Source organism: Macaca nemestrina, chromosome 10 (genome assembly GCF_043159975.1).
Source record: "Macaca nemestrina isolate mMacNem1 chromosome 10, mMacNem.hap1, whole genome shotgun sequence".
Classification (NCBI taxonomy): Eukaryota; Metazoa; Chordata; class Mammalia; order Primates; family Cercopithecidae; genus Macaca; species Macaca nemestrina.
The window spans coordinates 63,095,276-63,117,066 of record NC_092134.1 but is presented as its reverse complement, the minus strand read 5'-3'; the positions used below and the strand labels follow the sequence as shown (position 1 = coordinate 63,117,066).

General features: G+C 40.8%; 1 protein-coding gene across 1 annotated transcript in view; it reads left to right on the top strand.

Moving 5' to 3' along the window:
* The first annotated feature begins 1,565 nt into the window (after positions 1-1,565).
* LOC105473381 (potassium calcium-activated channel subfamily M regulatory beta subunit 4) overlaps positions 1,566-21,791 on the top strand; it is a 62,108-nt gene continuing 41,882 nt past the window's right edge. Inside the window, exon 1 of the mRNA XM_011727172.3 lies at positions 1,566-2,505. Within this exon, the coding sequence (XP_011725474.1) occupies positions 2,170-2,505 (336 nt within the window). The 5' untranslated portion in view covers positions 1,566-2,169. The remainder of the gene's footprint in view (positions 2,506-21,791) is intronic.

The following is a 21,791-nucleotide window of genomic DNA, read 5'->3' as shown; positions in this document are numbered from 1 at the left end:
TTCAACTATTAAACTCGCTTTTAAGTAATGTAATCACAATTGTCTTTATGCTAACAGAAAAAGAGTACAATTCTTACATTTAAATTAAAAAAAAGAAAATCTCTCTCAAAACCTAAAAGGTATTAGAGAACAAAGCATCTTCCTAATTTGGAAGTTTTTCAAACCCTACATCTTCTTAATTTATTGAGAAAAAGACACTTAGGATCTTCCTGTAACTAATTTGCCCATTGCTGGGAAATACTTGTTACCTATCATAATGTAGTGTTTCCAAATAACGTATCAGAACTGCAGTCGAAAGGTACTCAATACCAGTTAAGTAACATTTGAAGTCCAGGAAAGAGAAATCAAGAATTCCATGATTCCATGTTTCCGTATTCATCAGGAACATAATTAAGAGTTTATTCATTTGCGACTTACAAACACAAAAAGTTTATGTCGTTTGCAAGGAAGTCAATATTCTGATTTTATTCTTCGAAATGTAGATATAAATAGGTCTCAAGTTTGATTTTATGATAAAAGTGTGGTTTGGGAAAAGGTAATTCCAACTTTTAAAAGGTCGCGAAAAGAATAGAGGCTGAAGCATAGTTGGGGGGGAGGTAATTGGGGGTGGAGGTAATTGGGGTTGGAGGGAGCAACGGCAAGTATTAAGAGCAGAACACAGGTCTAGAAACAGTACCTGTCACAGAGTGGGGCTGCCTGCTGCTGTCGCTTTAAACAGCGCTCCTGGAAAGCTTATCTACAAATCCTGGGGCGGGTCAGGGGTGGCAAGACTCCTAAGGAGGGAAACCACATAAACGATTCTGTTCTTGGGAGCTCCGAAGCAAGTTCTGATGGGAAAAGTGGTATTTCTTTCCAGGCTGCAAAGCTCTCCACCTGTTTCCTTTAGTCTCGGTCAGCCCCAGCCATGGGGGCAAATCAAGTTGGGGTCGATCCGGCTGCCAGAGACGTAAGTTGCCACAAGGGTCACTGAGGACCTGAGCAGCAAGTTTCTTTCGTCCAGCCTCCTGCCCCCACGCACGTTGCCTCCACAGCAAACTCCACCTGACTCAGCCTGTTTAACTCCAATCCTGCAGCCCTCCCGGCCGCAGCAGGGTCAGGGGGCGCGAGTCTGCACCAAGACGGTTAGGAGGCCCAGGTCCTGGGACTGGACGGTTACCGCGCTCCCTGGGGCGGCGGCGCTGGCGGCGTGGGCACGGCTGGGTCACGCCTCTGGCACCGCCGCGCGCCAGCCCGCCCGTGGCATGGGAACCTGCGGTTGAGTAGTCCCCGGGGACCTCCCAGCGCACACCGCTAGCCTGGGGCTTTCACCTCGATCCGCCCGGCCCGGGCGGCCCGTGTCCTCCCACACCGCCACGCGTGCCCGCTTCCCGGGGTGCGCCCGGAGCCTGGCCGCTCTGCCCGCAGGTGACCAGTCCCCGTTTAGAGTTCAAGATTCCCGCCGCTCCACTTGAACTCCACCCTCCCCTCTGATTATTATTTTTTAACTTTCCCTCCGGTTAAGCTAAATCGATCTTAATCTTTCATCTCGGACGTCCCTCTAAGGGGACTCAGGGAAGATTCCAATTGCAAGTCGCCGCTGTCGCTTGTGCCAGTCAACCCCTCGCCCAAAGGAGACGCCCCCGGGCAGGGCGGGGCGAAGCGGGGCGGGGCGGAAGGGCCAGGGTCGGCGGCGGACGGGGCGGGGCGGAGCCTCCTCCTGCACGGGGGAGCCCCCGGGCTCGCCCCAGCTCAGGCACTCCTAGCCTTGGGGCAGCTGCCGGACGAGTCCGCGGAGAAGCGGCCAGCGGGCGATGGAGACAGAGAGACACCCGACGAGAGGAGGCGGGGTGGGGGAGGCGGGGAGAGTGCGGGGGCGGAGGCTGGCAGGGGGCGCTGGAAGCTGGAGCGGACCGTGCGCTCCCCGCGCCCGAGGGTGCAGGAGGCTCTGAAGCGGCGGCTGCACCGCGGGGCCCAGGCGGCGGCTGGGGGGCTGGGGGGCGCTGCCGCCGCCGGGGGCGTCGCTGGCCTCGGCCCCTTTGTTCTCGCGCGCTCCCCCTCGCCGCCCACTCCCCTGCTGTCGCGCGGCGGCGGCGGTGGCGGCGGCGGCTCCTCCCGCCCGAGGCAGTCGGGCTTGGCGCCGGGGGCGGGAGGGGGCGGGGGGAGCGCGCCAGCCGCCGAGAGTGGGGGGCGATGGCGAAGCTCCGGGTGGCTTACGAGTACACGGAAGCCGAGGACAAGAGCATCCGGCTCGGCTTGTTTCTCATCATCTCCGGCGTCGTGTCGCTGTTCATCTTCGGCTTCTGCTGGCTGAGTCCCGCGCTGCAGGATCTGCAAGCCACGGAGGCCAATTGCACGGTGCTGTCGGTGCAGCAGATCGGCGAGGTGTTCGAGTGCACCTTCACCTGTGGCGCCGACTGCAGGGGCACCTCACAGTACCCCTGCGTCCAGGTCTACGTGAACAACTCTGAGTCCAACTCTAGGGCGCTGCTGCACAGCGACGAGCACCAGCTCCTGACCAACCCCAAGGTAAGAACGCCCCGTGCACCCAGGGGCTTCCCGCGAGGGAGGTTTGGAGGCAGCGTCGGTGTTAGACTCCGCGCGGGGAGGGTTCGGCGAGTGCTCGCATTGCTGGGAGGAGACCAGGTGGCGCAGGCTGTACTCAAACCAGGAATGAGTACATCAGGGAGCCCGAGGGCACCGGTCTTTCAGGTGGGCTTACGCGCCGCGAACAGTGGTGCCCAGAGGCTTACTTTAAAACCTGTCTTGCCTGGTCTCAGATTTTGAGGCCTCGACCCAGTCCGGGTCCTGCGCCTACCGGACTGGGTTTGAAGAAGTGCAAGGAGCCAAGAAAGTTAACTTTTCCTCCATTTAAAGCCAGTGGTTAGCGGGGATCCACCTACTCCAGCTCACGGTCAAGGTTCGAGCTTCAGTTGGTCTCATCTAGAACTCAGATGGAATGACCTTCCTTGAAAGGTTGAGGGGACCCTCGAAAGTTGTGAGAGAGTTCCTTACCTTTTCGCTCTACACAGACATTTTCAACTTGGGGTTCAAAGATAAGCTTTTGTGGCTTGACAAAACGACCTGGAATCAAATGTGGAATATTGTGGGTCCATTTTGGGAAGTACAGAGGGCTCCTAGTTTTCATGAGATAGATTCTCAAAAGAGTCTACAGGGAGCCTAGTTACCCTTTGTGTTTAGGGACAGTCAGGAGCCGTCTGGAGAACAGTAAAACTTGCTGAAAATAGAAAACCTTCAGTGAAATGTACCTAACATGACTTCTCTGACAACTTCTTTTGGTCTCGAAAGCAAACAAGAAGAAAAAGCAGAAGAAAAAAAAAAAGATAAAACCTGGTTAGGACTCCCGGGATGGAGAGCAGAGAGAGGAAGTCTCAGAAAACTGTTCCCAATGGAGAAAAATAACTTATAAAAAGCAGTGTCCTTAGCCTGTGAACTAATTGAGCTTTGTAGTGTACCTGGTTCTGGTTCCTTTTTTACTTCCCTTGATCTTTTCTACTCTCCTTGTTGCTTAACTATCAAAGTAAAGGTATGTATCTTTTTAAAAGTTACTGACATTTTTCCTTTTTTTGAGGGATCAAGCAGAAAAACAGTCCAAAAGGGAATGAATCTTGTGTTCACAGGAACACTTTATTAACTGTAACAAGATATATTTGTATTAATCCAAAAGAAAAAAATTCTACATTAATATTGTAGTAGTATTTAAAACAAGCTTACCATCACTCTGCAATAAAACTTGTGGTCTTACCTCCTGAACAGTAAATTCTTGAATTTGAGACATTTTTTAAAATTTCTCAAATTACTTTTAAAAAATTTCTTTTTAAAAATATGAATGACTTCTCCCTCCCCCCAAAAAAGCTCCTGTCGACAGATGAATATTGATTTATCTTTAAAAGTATCAATAATATAAGCAGTAAATATAGGACTAAGAATATAGAATTTGGAGTATATTGTTGAAGATCTTGAAGAAGTGATAACGTCTCAAAGACAAATGTTGTAACTTGATCCTCTTAATGCTCAGGAATTTAAAAAGAAATCTCAGGGTTTTAGAAACATCATTTTTTTTTTTTTGGAATTAAATTAATAATGTCAAAGGTAAGTGCCAACCAGTAGTAATGATTTAGAAATTTTATGGCAGTTCATCATTTAGAAGTTGTTATAGTTGGTGAAACACTGCTAATTATTTTAAGATAGTGGTTCAAGCACTAATAAATTTCATATCTGTATATACATATATATGCACACACATTAATAAATGGCTAATATCTAATCAAGACATGGACACATTATAATTTATTACAAAAAGACTGCTTCACGATTTCAGGCAGTTTGAAGATCTGGCAGAAAAAGTAAAATGAAATCATTGGAACATTGATTTTTAAATTACCTAGAAGCAATCACAATGCTTTATGTAATACTAAGATTTCTCCTGTCTTTCCTTTCTCTCTCTCTCTCCCCTGAAAATAATCATTTTTTTTTTCCAGTGCCAGTTCAGATCTTGGCAACAGTTGTTTTGAAAAATTACCTGAACAAAATACATTTTATAAAGTATTCAGGAACTGACAGAACTGGAGAAGGATATATTTATGTTACAGAAGTCAGGGACAACATCCTGTTCATATTAGTCAAGGTTTTCTCAGCCAAACCAATTGATATCTCTTCATCCAGATTATAAATATGTTGTAGCATTTATAGACTGTAAGTTTGTTCTTTAGCATCACCTTTCTATTTTTACCAATAAATGCTCAATGTGGAAATTCTTGTAAGCAGTGTGATGGAAAAATTCAGTGTAGTGAAAATATTATGCCAGAGTCACATGCATAAGCAGAGTGTTTGCACAGTGTTCCTGCAATTAGACAATACCCATTGTCCATTCCTGTTGGATCTTGGCTGCCTATATCTTTTCTTTGCCTTACTTTACCTCTTTATTGAAGGCCTACGTTTCCCCTCTGTTTCTTTGTAGAATGTCTAGATTCCCAACAGTGTCTTGAATCCCAACCACCTCCAAGCTTTTCTTCATGACCCACAACACAAGAAACCACTTAGGAAATCACTTCTTAGAAAAATAGAATAAGGACTTTTTTCCTCTCCCTTGAGTTTCCTGCATTAATTACAGTAAGAGGCAGGAGAGGGAAAGAATGCATTGCAAATACAGAATTTCTTAAGCCATGAACTGCTAAAGAAGATACTGTGAGTAAATTTGATCTTTGACTAACAATTTCTTTAAAATACCTTAAGTTCCTACTGAATGTATTTATATTTTGAATCATATCCTTATTGTCTAAAGCAGTCACTATATCCAGTCTTGTCATAGAGTATTCAAGGCAACAAGTTGTCCACACGGAGATTATCTCTATGGATTAACCATAGCAAAATCTAAATTTGGGGTCAGCTTCCTCTTGTTACTATTCCAGTAACTATCTCTTTGTGACTCACAATTGTATATGCTTGGAGCTTTGGTCCCCACCTATGGCTGTACATTAGAATCACCAGGGGAACTTTAAAAAGAAGTTCTTATGCCTGGGTCCAACCCTCCAAGATTCTGATTTGGTCTTGGGGGGGACCTGGGCATTGATGTTTTTTAAAAGTTTTGCGATGATTCTAATGTGAAGACAAAATTCAAAAACCACTGTCTTAGAAAATGTTTTCATCTGCTGTGCAAGAAAAACAACCTGAGAACCTAAAAGGAGTCATTGTGATGAATATTTGTGTTTTCAGGTTAAAAGGTACTGTGGGTGCTACTGAATTTTTTTTTTTTTTTTTTTTTTGAGATGGAGTCTCACTCTCTGTCACCCAGGCTGGAGTGCAGTGGCGCGATCTCAGCTCACCGCAAGCTCTGCCTCCTGGATTCACACCATTCTCCTGCCTCAACCTCCCGAGTAGCTGGGACTACAGGCGCCTGCCACCACGCCTGGCTAATTTTTTCTATTTTTAGTGAAATGAGTTTTCACCACGTTAGCCAGTATGGTCTTGATCTCCTGACCTCGTGATCCACCCGCCTCGGCCTCCCAAAGTACTGGGATTACAGGCTTGAGCCACCATGCCTGGCCAGTGCTCCTGAATTTAGGGAGTTGGTATAAAAAGAGGGACTCCAGGAAATTCTGAAGGATAGGAAGAGTATTATTTAAAATTATTATGTAAATAATAGTTTAAAACCAATTTGTTTAAATGAAATGAACTTGATTCCAGACACTTGCATTTGCGTAATTATATACATTGGATGGCAAAAAAAAAAAAAAAAAAAAAAGATGAATTTTTAAAACTGCACTCTTGTATGTGAGACGAGAGAGAGTGGGTGATTAGAGATAATATGGTTATTTCATTTATTTATTTATTTTTGAGTCTCACTCTGTTGTCCAGGCTGGAGTGCAGTGGCACGATCTCAGCTCACTGCAACTTCCGCCTCCTGGGTTCAAGCGATTCCCCTGCGTCAGCCACCCGAGTAGTTGTGATTATGGGCATGTGCTACCATGCCCAGCTAATTTTTGTATGTTTGGTAGAGACAGGGTTTCACCATGTTGGCCAGGCGGGTCTCCAACTCCTGGCCTCAAGTGATCCCCCTGCCTCTGCCTCCCAGAGTGCTGGGATTACAGGCGTGAGCCACCGCGCCCAGTCTGTATGTTTATTTTTATTTTGAGGGTTTTTTTCCCCTTCCTCTAGTAGTAAAAACCTAGAAACAAAGGATAAAAGGCTCCTTCTAAGAAACCAGTGCTCTAAAAGTGAGAGAAATGCATTAAGGAGAAGAAAAACTTAAGTGGGACTGAACAAGGCTTCAGGCTTTATGTCTGCTGAAGCTGGATGTACCTAACTACAGGGCATCGTGGCTCGCAGTCACTTAGGCCCTCTCCACATCCACTCATGTACCCTGTCTCAATGCACTGTAGGTAGGCAGTGTGGCCTGCCTGGAGTTGTTTCTGAACTCCTTCCTGGAACATTCAGTTTGATACATTTTGCACTCTAGAGACGTCCATCATATAAGAACTGCATGATAAAAGACTAAGCAGAATTGTGATGACTTCTTTGTAACCTTTATTTATCTTGAAAAAGTGGCTTTTCTTGGTTGTTTTTCCTTTGGAGATTATCTTATATAATATTTGGTATATACATAAAATTCAATCAGGAAATCCTTTTTCAGCATCTATTATAATGATCAAAGAACCGGGCAAGAAACAAGAGGGCATACAAAGATGAATTTGTTCATTTAACAAATATTCATTAAGCGCCTATCCTGTGCTGTGTGTGCATCCAGGTGCTGAGACTGGAATATAGATGAAAACAAAGTTCCTGCACTCATGGAACTTAAATTCTGCTGGGAAGTAACAGATGAGAAATAAATGTATAATGCCATGTCATGTAATGATAGGTAGATAAAGAAAATTTGGGCAGGATAAGAGTATAGACAGTGACAAAAGTGAAGGGCTCTTCTTTTGGACAGGGTGGTCAGGGAAGGCCACTCTGATGAAGTGACCCAAAGAACATGAGGGGATGAGCAGAGACGGAAGGGACGTAAGTAATGAATCATGTGGCTATCTGAAGACAAGAGTGTCCACCAGCTGAGGAAATAGTAAATGCAGAGGCCCTGTGACAAGTGTCTGTGTGAGGAACTGTGAGGGCGAAAGTGAGGTTGGACCACAGTGAGCAAGGTGGACAGTGGGAAATGAGGTTAGGGTCCTAAAGAACATGATAGGGACTTTGGATTTTATTCCAAGCATGATGGGAAGCTGTGTGACATTGAGCAGGGCTGAAATATCATCAGACTTAGATTTTTAAAAAATGCAAATGATCTCTCTCACTGCTGAGTTGAAACTAGAATTTATATGTATGCTTACATGCACATGCACACATCCTGACTTGTGCAGTGAGAGGTGCAGAGGCAAGACTGGAAACAGGAAGTCCTGTAGGACAGGCAAAAGATAGTGGTGGCTTAGATCAGTGGGTAGCACTGGTAAAATTTACTAATGAAATGGAATGAGGGAAAGAGGAGTTGAGGATGGCTCCAAAGTTTGTGTCAAGATCTCCTGGGTGAATGGAGGCGCTTTTAGTAATGGGGAAGACTAAAGAAATAGTAGATTTGGAGGAGTGTGGATGAGAATCAAGGGTTCAGTTTTGCATATGCCTAACAGACATTAAAAATGAGGATGAATCCATGAGTCTCTGTCCTCAAGGAAATTATTACCTAGCAGAGAAGATAAGAACACAAATAACTGTCAAAGAAGGCAGAATGTCAAGTTCTACAGAGAGGTACAAATGTTATGATATGAACATCCAGAGGGAAAAAGTTAGGGGAAAAGCTTCATGGAGAAAGAAGCATTTGCTATGAGTCGGAGGATGAACAGAGTTTCATCTTGGTGGTGAGGAAAGGGGGGGCAGAATGAACAGAACATCAAAGAAGATAAAGTGCAAGAAACAAAGCTATGAGCTGTGTGAGTGAGTGTGGGGTGTGCTGGGGGATCTGCAGATGGGCTGCTGTGCCTGGAACACAGGGCACATAGAGTGAGGTCTTGGGGGTAAGGCGGGAGAGTAAATTGGAGCCCACAGTGTAGAAGACCCAGACAGCCAGGATGGGTTTGCTAGATACTGGGAAGCCATGGTAGGAAGAATAATGTCTCCCTTCAGCGACATCAATAACATCCTAACCCTCAAAAACTGTGTCTTATGTCACATAGCAAAGAGAAATTAAAGTTAAAGAGGGAGTTAAGGTTGTTAATCAGTTGATGTTAAAATAGGTAGATTATCCTGAGTTATCCAGAAAATCCCAATGGAATCACAAGGTACTTAAAAGTAGAAGACAGAGGCAGAAGGTCAGAGTGATAGAATTTGAGAAAGACCCAATCAGCCATTGCTAGCTTTGAATACAGACGAGGGCCATGCGCCAAAAAAAGCAGGTAGACCCCTTCTCCACGCAAGTGGTAAAAAGCAAGAAAATGAATTTTCCGCTAAGCATTCAGAAGGGAACGTAGCCTGGCATCTTGGTTTTAGCCCAGTGAGACACATTCTAGACTCTGACCTCCAGAATTGTAAGGTAATAACTTTGCCATTTTAAGCCACTAAGTCTGTGTTACAGCAGCAATAGGAAACTAATACAGAAGTCAAGGACGGTTTTTGAGTAGGTGACTATTAGGATGAGATATTTAAAGGCATGGTCAGAATCTCTCTTTAGAAACAATCTAATTTGGGCTGCGTGTAGTGGCTCTTACCTATAATCCCAGCTACTTGGGGGGCTGAGGCCTGTACCACATAGTAAGATCCCATCTCTTAAAAAAATGTAAAGGAAATTGACTGGTCGTTGTGGTACACACCTGTAGTCCCAGCTACTCTGGAGGCTGAAGAGGGAGGATTGCTTGAGCCTAGGAGTACAAGACTGCAGTAAGCTAAATTTATTTTAGGTATGTGCTTTAGCACTTTAGCTTGGGTGACAGAGCAAGACTCCATTTCTAAAACAAAAGCAATGTAATCTGCAGGATGCTAGGATCTATCTGTCTGAGATTACTTATCATAATCTATCTATAACCTCCATTTGTGGATGTCATTTATGAAGATCTCAGTTATATTTGCAAGGTGCCCAAAACTTATGCATAAAAAAGAATCAGAGACTTTAAATCAAAGGAGATTTGTGACATTACAATACGTATTAGCTATAATTTGCTTACAAAATACGTTTATTTGATCACAAACTTGCCTGATTATATAGCTTTTTGTGAGGTGACATATTTTGTTTATTTAAAATGTTTTGGGCACTTATTTATGAATGAAGATGTCAAGTTTTATTTCCTTTGGGTTTAAATTTTTTTTCAGTCCTTAGCAGAATTTCATATTCAGTTTAGTTCCTAGATCAGCAGTACATTTATATTACAATTACCATAATTACTCACAGTAAAATACTGAACAGAATAGTTTTTAACATTGCATGTGTTTCCAACCATTCTTCATGCTGTGCATTAGGTATTCTCTACAACACATAATTAATGTGTGAAAATTTGTACTTACAAGTTGTAATATCCTCTTCTATTCTTTTAAAATAACCAATATAATAATTGCAAATCATTGTGTTTATTAAGTTATTCTATGGCCATTTTTGTAAATAAACTAAGATACATTTATTTTAAGTATATGCTTTCTTGAGTAGTGTAATCCAACAGATTAGGATACTAGATGGTCTCTTTATACTGAAGCACATGTGAAAAAATATCTAGACTTGCTTCGTCTTCATGTAATTGATGTAGTTGATCAAATGGACTTTGAAACCTCATCTAATGTCCGGTTTACTAGTTTTAATCTAACTGTATTGCAGTAGCATATATTGATATTATATTTCACTGGAGAAAACTAAATCCTAGAAAGTAGAAATTTAATCCATCTTGTTCTTTTTAATAAATATATTTGTGATTGTCTTTATCCAAACAGTTTTATTTTAAAGTAGACCTAGGCCGGGCGCGGTGGCTCAAGCCTGTAATCCCAGCACTTTGGGAGGCCGAGACGGGCGGATCACAAGGTCAGGAGATCGAGACCATCCTTGCTAACACGGTGAAACCCCGTCTCTACTAAAAAATACAAAAAACTAGCCGGGCGAGGTGGCGGGTGCCTGTAGTCCCAGCTACTCGGGAGGCTGAGGCAGGAGAATGGTGTAAACCCGGGAGGCGGAGCTTGCAGCAAGCTGAGATCCCGCCACTGCACTCCAGCCTGGGCGACAGAGCGAGACTCCGTCTCAAAAAAAAAAAAAGAAAAGAAAAAAGAAAAATAAAGTAGACCTAAAGAAGGGAAAACCAGACAATAATGCTCTTTAAGGAGTGCTGAATTTGTAATTCTTATTTTAATTACCTTTTGTTTTCTCTGTTTCAAGGATAAAAATGGCAACAAAATTCATCACTATTTCTCCCAAACCCACTTCTATTCTGGAGTTTTTTGTTTCTGTTAATTGTATCATCATTCTCTTGTATTAATATTTTTTATAAATTTCACTACCACTGTCTTGTTCAATGCTATCCTTTGCTTTGATTACCATATCTGTTCATTGAGTTTATGGCTAGTCTATTTCTTCCTCCAAACCAGTAGTTTTCAAAATGTGGTCAGTGGACTGGCAGCATCAGAATTATATGTGAACTTGTTAGAGATGCACGTTCTGGCTGAGCTTGGTGGCTCACACCTGTAATACCAGTACTCTGGGAGGCTGAGGCAGGAGGATTGCTTGAGGCCAGGAGTTCAAGACCAGCCTGGGCAACATAGCCAAGACCACATCTCTACAAAAATTTTTTTTTTTTAAATTAGCCAGACATGATGACACACACCTGTAGTCCTAGCTACTCAGGAGGCTAAGGCTCCTTGCTTGAGCCCAGGAGGTCAAGGCTGCAGTAAGTTATGATCATACCACTGTAATCCAGCCTGGGGAACAGAGCAAGACCCCCATCTCTAAAAAGAAAGGAAATGCACATTCTCAGGTCCCATCCTCAACCCAATGAATCAAAAGCTCCACCTGAGTTTCAGATTTAGTAGTTCTGTGTTGGGGTTCAACAATGTACAGGGGTCCTTTACATATTAGCTCTCACTCCTTATTCCTCCAACTTGGTCATGGTGTGTAATTCTTTTTATAGATTCCTGGATTTTGTTTGCTAATATTTTATTGAGGAGTTTTGCATTTATATTTATACAGGATATTTGTCCGTCCTTTTCTTGTGATGTCTATCTGATTTTGGTATCATAGTAATAGAATGAGTTGGGAATTGTTCCCCTTCTGTTTTGTTGGAAGAGTTTATGATTATACACCATGATCAAGTGGGATTTATTCCAGGAATGCAAGTTTGGTTCAACTGCTAAAACCAATCAATGTAATAGATTACTAGCATAAGGACAAGAAAAGCATAATTATCTCAGTATACAGAGAAAAAAACATTGACAAAATTCAACAATCCTTTCATGATTAAAAAATTAGGAATAGAAGGAAACTTCCTCAACCTGAAAAAGGACACCTATGAAAAACCCACAGCTAATATACTTAATGATAAAATATTGAAAGCTTTACCCCTAAGATCAAGAAGAAGACAAGGATGTCCACACTTACCACTCTTGTTCAACATTGTAGTGGCAGTTCTAGCCAGGGGCAGTTAAGCAAGAAAAAGAAATAAAAGGCAACCAGATTGAAAAGGAAAATATAAAATTATTTTCAGAAATCACATGATCTTATATATAGTAACTCCTAAAGAACCTCCCCTAAAATTTATTAGAGCTAATAAATGAATTCAGCAAAGTTGCAGGATACAGTATCAATATACAAAAAATAATTATATTTTTATACACTAGGAATGAACAATCCAAAAATGAAATTAAGAACACAATTCTGGCTAGGCATGATGACTCACACCTGTAATCCCAGCACTTGGGAGGCCAAAGCAGGAGGACCGCTTAGCCCAGGAGTTCAAGACCAACCTAGGCAACATGGCAAAACCCCACCTTTACAAAAAAAAAAAAAAATAGCCAGATGTCATGGCTCGTGCATGTAGTCCCAGCAACTTGGGAGGTTGAAGTTGGAGGATCACTTGATCCTGGGAGATTAAGGCTGCAGTGAGTTGTGATCATGCCACTGCACTCCAGCCTGGGCAACAGAGTGAGACCTTGTCTCAAAAAAAAAGAAAAGAAAAAAAAAGAATATAATTCCATTTATAACAACATAAAAATAAAATGCCTTGGAATAAATTTTATAAATTTAACAAAAGTACAAGACTTATAACCTGAAGACTACAAAGCACTACTGAGAGAAATTGCAGAAGAGTTAGATAAATGGAAAGACATCCTTTGTTCATGGATAGGAAGACCTAATATTGTTAAGATGGCAGTATTCCTCAGGTTGACCTACAGATTCATTACAGTCTCTAGCAAAACCCCAGCTGGATGGGTTCTTTTTTCTTTTGGCATGAATTGACAAGCTGATTCTAAAATTCACATGGAAATGCAAGAGAACCATAATAAACAAAAACATCTTGAAAAAAAGAACAAAATAGAAAGATTCATATTTCCTGAGATACACTGGAGATATTTTAGATTTGGTACCATTTCAACAAAGCCAATATTACAATAAAAGAGTCACACCAATTTTTTCGTTTCCCAGTACATATAAAAATTACATTTATAGGCTGGGCGTGGTGGCTCACGCCCGTAATCCCAGCACTTTGGGAGGCCGAGGCAGGAGGATCAGGAGCTCAGGAGATCAAGACCATCCTGGCTAACACGGTGAAACCCCGTCTCTACTCAAAATACAAAAAATTAGCCGGGCATGGTGGCGGGCGCCTGTAGTCCCAGCTACTCGGGAGGCTGAGGCAGGAGAGTGGCGAGAACCCAGAAGGCGGAGCTTGGAATGAGCTGAGATTGTGCCACTGCACTCCAGCCTGGGCGACAGAGCGAGACTCCATCTCAAAAAAAAAAAAAAAATTACATGTATATTATAGTAATGTACAGTACCATTATGTCTTAAAAAATGTACATACCTTAAATTAAAAATACTTTACTGAAAAATGCTAATGATGATCTGAGCCTCTAGAAAGTCATAATCATTTTGCTGGTGGAGGGTCATGCCTTGATGTTGACGGCTGCTGACTAATCAGGGTGGTGGTTGCTGAAGGCTGAGGTGGCTGTGGAAATTACTTAAATTAAGACAATGAAGTTTCCTGCATCAATTGACTGTTCCACAAAATGTTTCTCTGTTGCATGTGATGCTATTTAATAGCATTTTACCTAAAGTAGAACTCCTTTCAAAATTGGAGTCAGTCCTCTCAAATCTCCACTGCTTTATCAACTCAGTTTAGGTAATACCTGGGTTAGTTGTTGTCATTTGTCATTTCAACAATGTTCACAGCATCTTCACCAGAAGTGGAGTCCGTCTCAAGAAACCATTTTCTTTGCTCATCCAAATGAGAATTTGCAAATCCTCACCTGTTCAGATTTTATCATGAGATTGCAGCAATTCAAGCTATATTTCTAATTCTAGTAGAATCTCTTCAAGCTCTACCTATTATTATTATTATTATTATTATTATTATTTTGAGATGGAGTCTCACCCTGTTGCCCAGACTGGAGTGCAGTGGTGTAATCTCGGCTCACTGCAGCCTCCACCTCCCGAGTTCAAGTGATTCTCCTGTGTCAGCCTCCCAAGTAGCTGAGATTACAGGCGCGCCGCCACACCCAGCTAATTTTTTTTTTTTTTTGTATTGTTAGTAGAGACGGGGTTTCATCATGTTGGTCAGGCTGGTCTCAAACTCCTGACCTCAAATGATCTGCCCGCTTTGGCCTCCCAAAGTGCTAGGTTTACAAGCATGAGCCATCGTGCCCAGCCTTCAAGCTCTACTTCTGATTCTAGTTCTTTCCTGTTTCTACCACATCTGTAGTTACTTTCTCCATTGATGTCTTGAACACCAAAAGTCATCCATGAGGGTTGGAATCAACTTCTTCCGAACTCTTATAATGTTGATATTTTAACCTCCTTTCATGATTTACTAATGTTCATAATGGCATCAAATTGTTGAATCCTTTCCAGAAAGTTTTTCCTTTACTTTCCCCAGATCCATCAGAGGAATTAGTATAGCTACAGCTTTATGAAGTGTATTTTTTATTTTTTATTTTATTTATTTTTTGAGATGGAGTCTCGCTCTGCCACCCAGGCTTGAGTGCAATGGTGCGATCTTGGCTCACTGCACCCTCCACCTCTTGGGTTCAAATGATTCTCCTGCCTCAGCCTCCTGAGTAACTGGGACTACAGGTGCACGCCACCATGCCCAGCTAATTTTTGTATTTTTAGTAGAGATGAGGCTTCACCATGTTGGCCAGGCTGGTCTTGAACTCCTGACCTCAAGTGATTCACCCATCTCGGCCTCCCAAAGTGCTGGGATTACAAGTGTGAGCCACCACACCCAGCCCAAAGTGTATTTTTTAAATAATAAGACGTGAAAGTTGAACTTACTCCCTGATCCATGGGCTGCAGAATGGATGTCATGTTAGCAGGCTTGAAAACAACATTAACCTCCTCATTCATCTCCATCAGAGCTCTTGGGTGATGAGGTGCACTATCAATTAGCAGTAATATTTTGAAAGGAATCTTTTTTTCTGAACAGTAGGTCTCAACAGTGGGCTTTAAATACTCAGTAAACCATGCTGTAAACTGATGTACTGTTATCAGGCTTTCTTGTTCCATTTCTAAAGCACAGGCAGAGGAGACTTAGCATAATTTTTAAGGGCTGTAGGATTTTTGGAATGGTAAATGAGCATTGGCTTCAACTTAAAGTCACCAGCTACGCTAGCCCCTAACAAGAGTCAGCCTGTTCTTTGAAGCTTTGAAGCCTGGACTTTCTAGCTATGAAAGTCCTAGGTCTTCTTCCAATAGAGGGCTGTTTCATCCATGTTGAAAATCTGTTGTTTAGTGTAGCCACCTTTATAAATTATCTTAGCTAGATCTTCTAGATAACTTGCAGCTTCTACATGAGCACTTGCTGCTTCACTTTGCACTTTTTTTTCTTTTTGAGACAAGGTCTGACTGCCACCCAGGCTGGGGTGCAGTGGTGTGATCTCTGCTCACTACAACCTCCACCCCAAGCTCAAGCCATCCTCCCACCTCAGCCTCCCAAGTAGCTAGGACCACAGGTGCACTCTACCACACCCGGCTAATGTTTGTATTTTTTGTAGAGGTGGGGTTTGCCCATGTTGCCCAAGCTGGTCTTGAATTCGCTCAAGTGATCCACCCTCCTCTCCCTTCAAAGTGCTGGGATTACAGGCATGAGCCACCATGCCCGACCCGTTTTGCACTTTTATGTTATGAAGATGGCTTCTTTTCATAAACCTCATGAACCAACCTCTGTTAGCTTCATACTTTTCTTCTGTAGCTTCCTCGCTTTTGTCAGCCTTCGTAAAATTAAAGAGAGTTAGAGCATTGCTCTGGATTAGGCTTTGGCTTAAAGAAATGTTGTGGCTGGTTTGATCCTCTATCCAGAACACTAAACCTTTCTCCATATCAGCAATAAGGCTGTTTCACTTTCTTATCATTCGTGTGTTCACTAAAGTAGCACTTTGAATTTTTTTGCAGAAACTTTTCCTCAGCATTCAGCATTGACTGTTTGGCAGAAGAGGCCTACCTTTCAGCCTGTCTCAGCTTTTGACGTGCCTTCCTGACTAAGCTTAGTCATTTCTGGTTTTTAATTTAGAGTGAGAGATGACGACTCATCCTTTCACTCGAACCCTTAGAGGCCATTGTAGAGGTATTAATTGGCCTAATTTTAATATTGTTTTGTTTCAGGAATAGAGAGACCCCAGGAGAGGTAGAGAGACAAAGGAACAGCTGGTTGGTGGAGCACTTAGAAACACTCACACATTCATCGGTTAAGTTTGCCCTCATATGGGCATGGTTTGTGGCATCCCCAAAGCAATTATAATAGTAACATCAAAGATTTCTGATCACAGATCACCATAACAGATAAAATAATCATGAAAAAGTTTGAAATACTTGAGAATTACCAAAATGTAGTACAGAGACATGAAGTGAGTGCATGCTGTTGGAAAAAATGGTGCCAATGGACTTGTTTTCAGGGTTGCCACAAACCTTCCATTTGTAAAAGAATGCAATATCTGCAGAACGCAATAAAGCAAGCAGTAAAACGAAGTGTGTCTATACAGCAAAGGTACAGTACTCAGGACTGTGTGATACTGAATAAGAATGGACCTACCAACCTATGGAATAGAACTGAGAGTCCAAAAAAAGAAAAAAGCCTATACATTATGGACAGTTGATTTTTGACAAGAGTGTCAAGAGCATTCAATAGGGAAAGAACAGTCTTTTAAACCAGTGGTGCTTGAACGACTGAATATCCACATGCCAAGGAATGAAGTTGAACTCTGATTGCACATTAAAATAATGGATCGGAGACCTAAATATAAGTACTAAAACTTTAATGCTTGAATATGATACCAAAAGCACAAGCAACTAAAGGACAAATAGATATATTGGACTTAATTAAAATTAAAAACATTTGTGCTTCAAGGGACACCATCAATAAAATGAAAAGACAACCATGAAAGAAAGAAAATATTTGCAAATAATGTGTCTGATAAGGGTCTAGTACCAAAAAAAAAAAAAATAAAGAATGCTTACAACACAAGACAAATAATCCAATTTAAAAGTGGGCAAAGGATGTGAATAGTTTTTTTTTTTTCCCAAGAAGGTATACAAATGGCCAATGAGCCCATGAAAAATGTTTGACATTTTTAGTCATTAGGGAAATGAAAATCAAAACCCCAATGAGATACCACTCCAGATCCATTACAATGGCTGTAAAAAAGGCAATAACAAGTGTTGTCAAAATAAATTGGAATCTTCACACAAGAATGTAAGAATGAAAAAGATACAGCCACTTTGGAAAACAGTTTGACAGTTCCTCAAAAAGCTAAACAGTTACCATATGACCAAGCAACTTCTTCCTAGTTATATATCCAAGAGAAATGAAAACATGTCCATGCAGAAACTTTGCACATGACTCTTCATAGCAGCATTATTCATAATAGCTGAAAGGCGGAAACAAACCAAACATCCATAAACTGATGAATGGCTAAATGAAATATGCTAATTCATACAATGGAAAATTACTTGGCTATAAAAAGAATGAAGTGTTAATACAATATGGATGAACTCTGAAAATGTGGTAAGTATAGGAAGCCAGCCACAAAAAAAAAATACACGTTATGTGACTCCATTTACATGAAATGTCCAGAATAAGGAAGGAAATCTATAGAGACTGAAAGTAGATTAGTGGTTGCCTAAAGCTAGAAGGCATGGGCAGATTGGGAATGACAGCTAAAGGGTATAAGGGTCTTTTTGGTGTGATGAAAACATTCTAAAATTGATTGTGATGATTGTTGCACACCTCTGTGCAATCTACTAAAAACCATTGTATACTTTAAATGGGTGAATTGGATGGTATGTGAATTATATTTCAATAAATCTCTTGCCCAATCATTCATAATAATGAATGATTGCTTTGCAAATTTTAGCATTTCAAATAACTTGTAAAGCAATGTATTATTCAGTAAGTGATGTTAAAACTGCCTATTATTTTTTGGAAATATATTTTAAAAACTAATTTTCTAAATTTAAAAACTTGTTTGGAAAATATTAGGAATCATCAAAATGTTATTTGGAAAATGGTTAAAAATATACATTTAATTAAAATTAAAATTTTAGTTTTGATGGAATAAAATTTTAAAGGTACAGAAATAAATTATGAAAGTACTAAATAAAATTTGGGTAAATGTATATTTTATACATTAATATTATATATGTGGGGTGGGCAAAGCTCTTCTAAACATAGTAGCAAGGACGGAAATCATAAAGGAATACACTGATTAATGACATAATGAGGGAAAACTTACACATTTTTTTGAACATTATAATTGAACAAAAAATGATAAATTTGGACAAATGTTTGCAACATGGTAGGGAAATGATTCAAAAGTCAACATATGAAGTACTTTTAGCAATAAAAGACCATCTCTTCAGTAAAATACTAGGCATGAACATGTGTAGGCAGTTCAGTGATGAATTACAAATAACAACATGAAAAATATGTGCTATCTCACTAAAAATCAAAAGAAATACAGTCATTCATTGTTTAAGGTGTTTTTGTGCTGCAAACATCATAGAGTGTAGTTACACAAACCTAGATAGCATAGCCTACTACACACCCAGGCTATATGATATAGCCTGTTGCTCCTAGGCTACAAACCTGTACATATAAGTGAACTGAATACTGTAGGCAATTGTAAAACAATGGTATTTGTGTATCTAAACATAGAAAAGGTAGAGTAAAAATACAGTATTATAATCTCATGAGACCACCGTCATATATGCAGGTTGTCATTGACTGAAATGACGTTCATTATTCAGCACAGGACTGTACTAATCAGATCATAACTACGTAAGGTGATAGACGTGCTGATTAGATTGTGGCAGTTGTTTCACAATGTACACATATATCAAAACATCACTTTAAATATGTACAATTTATATTTGTCAAGTATACTTCAATAAAGCTAAGGGGAAAAAATAAATATTAATTAATGCAATGTTGAGATACCTTTTCTGCCTATCAAGTTGGTACATATTAAATTGGTAGCAATATGGGGATGTGGGCAGTCTCGTGCACTGCTGGTGGCAACATATTGCAGGAGCAATTGCATGTCAACTTGGAGATGCATATCAAAATCCTGAAAAATACATGTGTTAGGTTCTTAGGGCTGCCATAACAAAGTACTACAAACTGGGTGGCTTAACCCAACAGAGATTTATATGTCCACAGTTCTGAAGTCTGTAAGTCCAAAATCAAACAGGTCCATGCTCCCCTGAAGGCTCTGGAAAAACAGCCTTCCTTGCCTTTTCCTAGCGATGGTTGTTGCCTGCAATCCTTGGCATTCCTTGGCCTGCAGTCGCATCACTCCAGTTGCTGCCTGTGTCTTCACATGGCCTTCTTCCCTCTGTATGTGTCTCCGTATCCCTCTCTTCTTTCTCTTATAAAAACACCAGTACAGCCAGGTGGGGTGGCTCACACCTGTAATCCCAGCACTTTGGGAGGATTACAAATAACAACAAATTGGGTGGATTACTTGAGGCCAGGAGTTTGAGACCAGCCTGGCCAACATGGTGAAACCCTGTCTCTCCTAAAAACATAAAAATTAGCTAGGCTTGGTGGTACGCGCCTATAATCCCAGCTACTCAGGAGGCTGAGGCAGGAGAATCACTTAAACCCAGGGGGCAGAGGTTGCAGTGAGCCAAGATCGTGCCACTGCACTCCAGCCTTGAGTGACAAAACAACATCTCAAAACAAACAAACAAAAAACACCAGTCATTGAATTTAGGGCCTACTCTAATCCATTGTGACCTCATCTTAACTAATTCCATCTGCAAGACCCTATTGTGTTCATGTAAATTTAACATTTTTATATGAAAAAAGACTATATACAAAGATCAAAGATAAATGACAAAATGGAAAACTACACACTATTAATATTTTTTTGACCATCTGTAGCTTCTAAATTTCTCCAATAAAGAAGGCTTATTTTTATGAGAGAAAACTGAGAACTGTTACTTTAAAATAAATGCTCTGTGAAACACAAGAGACTAAATATTACAACGGAGAGGATCGACGTATTGAAGATGAAACTACCTTCTTACAAAACCATGCTGTTTTACTTAAATACCCATCTCTCCCATCCCAACTTAAGTCACCACGATAATGAATGACCAAAACATCTCAGGATTCACTAACAGAGTCTAGGACAGAACTGGGCACATCGACATTTGAGAAGCTACCTGGTATAATGGAAAAGACCAGTCTAAGTGTAGTGGCTCATGCCTGTAGTCCCAACACTTTTTAAGAAGCCAAGATGAAAAGAAAGTTTGAGAAGAAGAGTTTGAGACCAGCCTAGAAAACATAGTGAAACTCTGTCTCTGAAACAATTTTTTTTTTTTTAATTAGCCAGGTGTGGTGGTACACACCTGTAGTTCTAGCAAGACGGTAGGATCGCTTGAGCCCAGGAGTTTAAGGTTACAGTGAGCTATGACTGTGCCACTGTACTCCAGCCTGAGCAACACAGCGAGACCCTGTCTCAAAAAAAAAAAAAAAGAAAAAGAAAGAAGAAAGAAAAGGCCCATGTGCCTGAATCCAGATGCTTCTTATTTAAAGACGAACATCTATAGGTCAGTCACTTAACCTCTTGATCAAGAAACCTTCACAAGCTGAGGACTATAGTTGATATAGATAATGTTCTAGGCAAATATTATTGATAAATACTTCTGGAATAAATACATCTTGGTATTTGTATTTGTAATTACTGAGGTGTCAAGCGGGGAGAATTTCACAGATGAGGACAGAGTTTAGAGACTTTGTCACAAACTTTAGAATTGTTAGTTCAACAAATGTTTATTGAGTATCTGCCATGTTACAGGCACGATCCTAACTGCTGTGAATGCAGTCTGATTCACAAAACCCCTACTGGGTTGGAGCTTTCTTTTCGGCAATCTCTGGAGGACATCACACAGTGTTGTGGTGGGGTGCATTCACTCTTAGATTTGAGATAGCATCTTCCTCCTCAATCTGCTGAGCTTTCTTTCATCTAGCTTTATCTCCCATGTCCCTGTGATGTGCTGAATATTTTCTTCTGGTTAATATCAAACACCTTTCGCTTCAGTGTTTTTAATGAACATACATTTGATTTTGCGTAAGAGTTGGATAGAAAATTAATAGCACAAATTTATAGCCTTCAAATTTTTCAGGGCTTCAAAATTCCCATTGAAAATATGCTGAGCATCTTCAGTGAGTGCCGAATTGTCTTTATTTTTGGAAAGATAAATTCAGTAATGAATCCTCATCAAGTTTAATTGCCAAAGAAATGTTCTTCAAAAATACAAAATTAGAAACGAAAATGAGGAAACAACCACAAATACAGGAAAAGTTAAATGAACTTCAAGTGAATACTTTGATCAATTCTATGCTGATAAATTTGAACTCATAGGATGAGATAATGATTCTCTAGAATAATATAAACTTCCCAAATAAAACATTCTATAGAGATTTCTAAAAAACAGACCAATTGCCATAGAGGAAATGGAGAAAACTGTCAACGGACTACAACCGTAAATGTTTCCAGGTCAACTCTGTGAAAACAGATAACTTCAATCCTACTTTAAACTATGCCAGAGAAACAGAAATAAGGAAAGCTTCCAAATGCTTTTCATAATTTTATGAATACATTGAAACAAAAACCTATAGTAACAT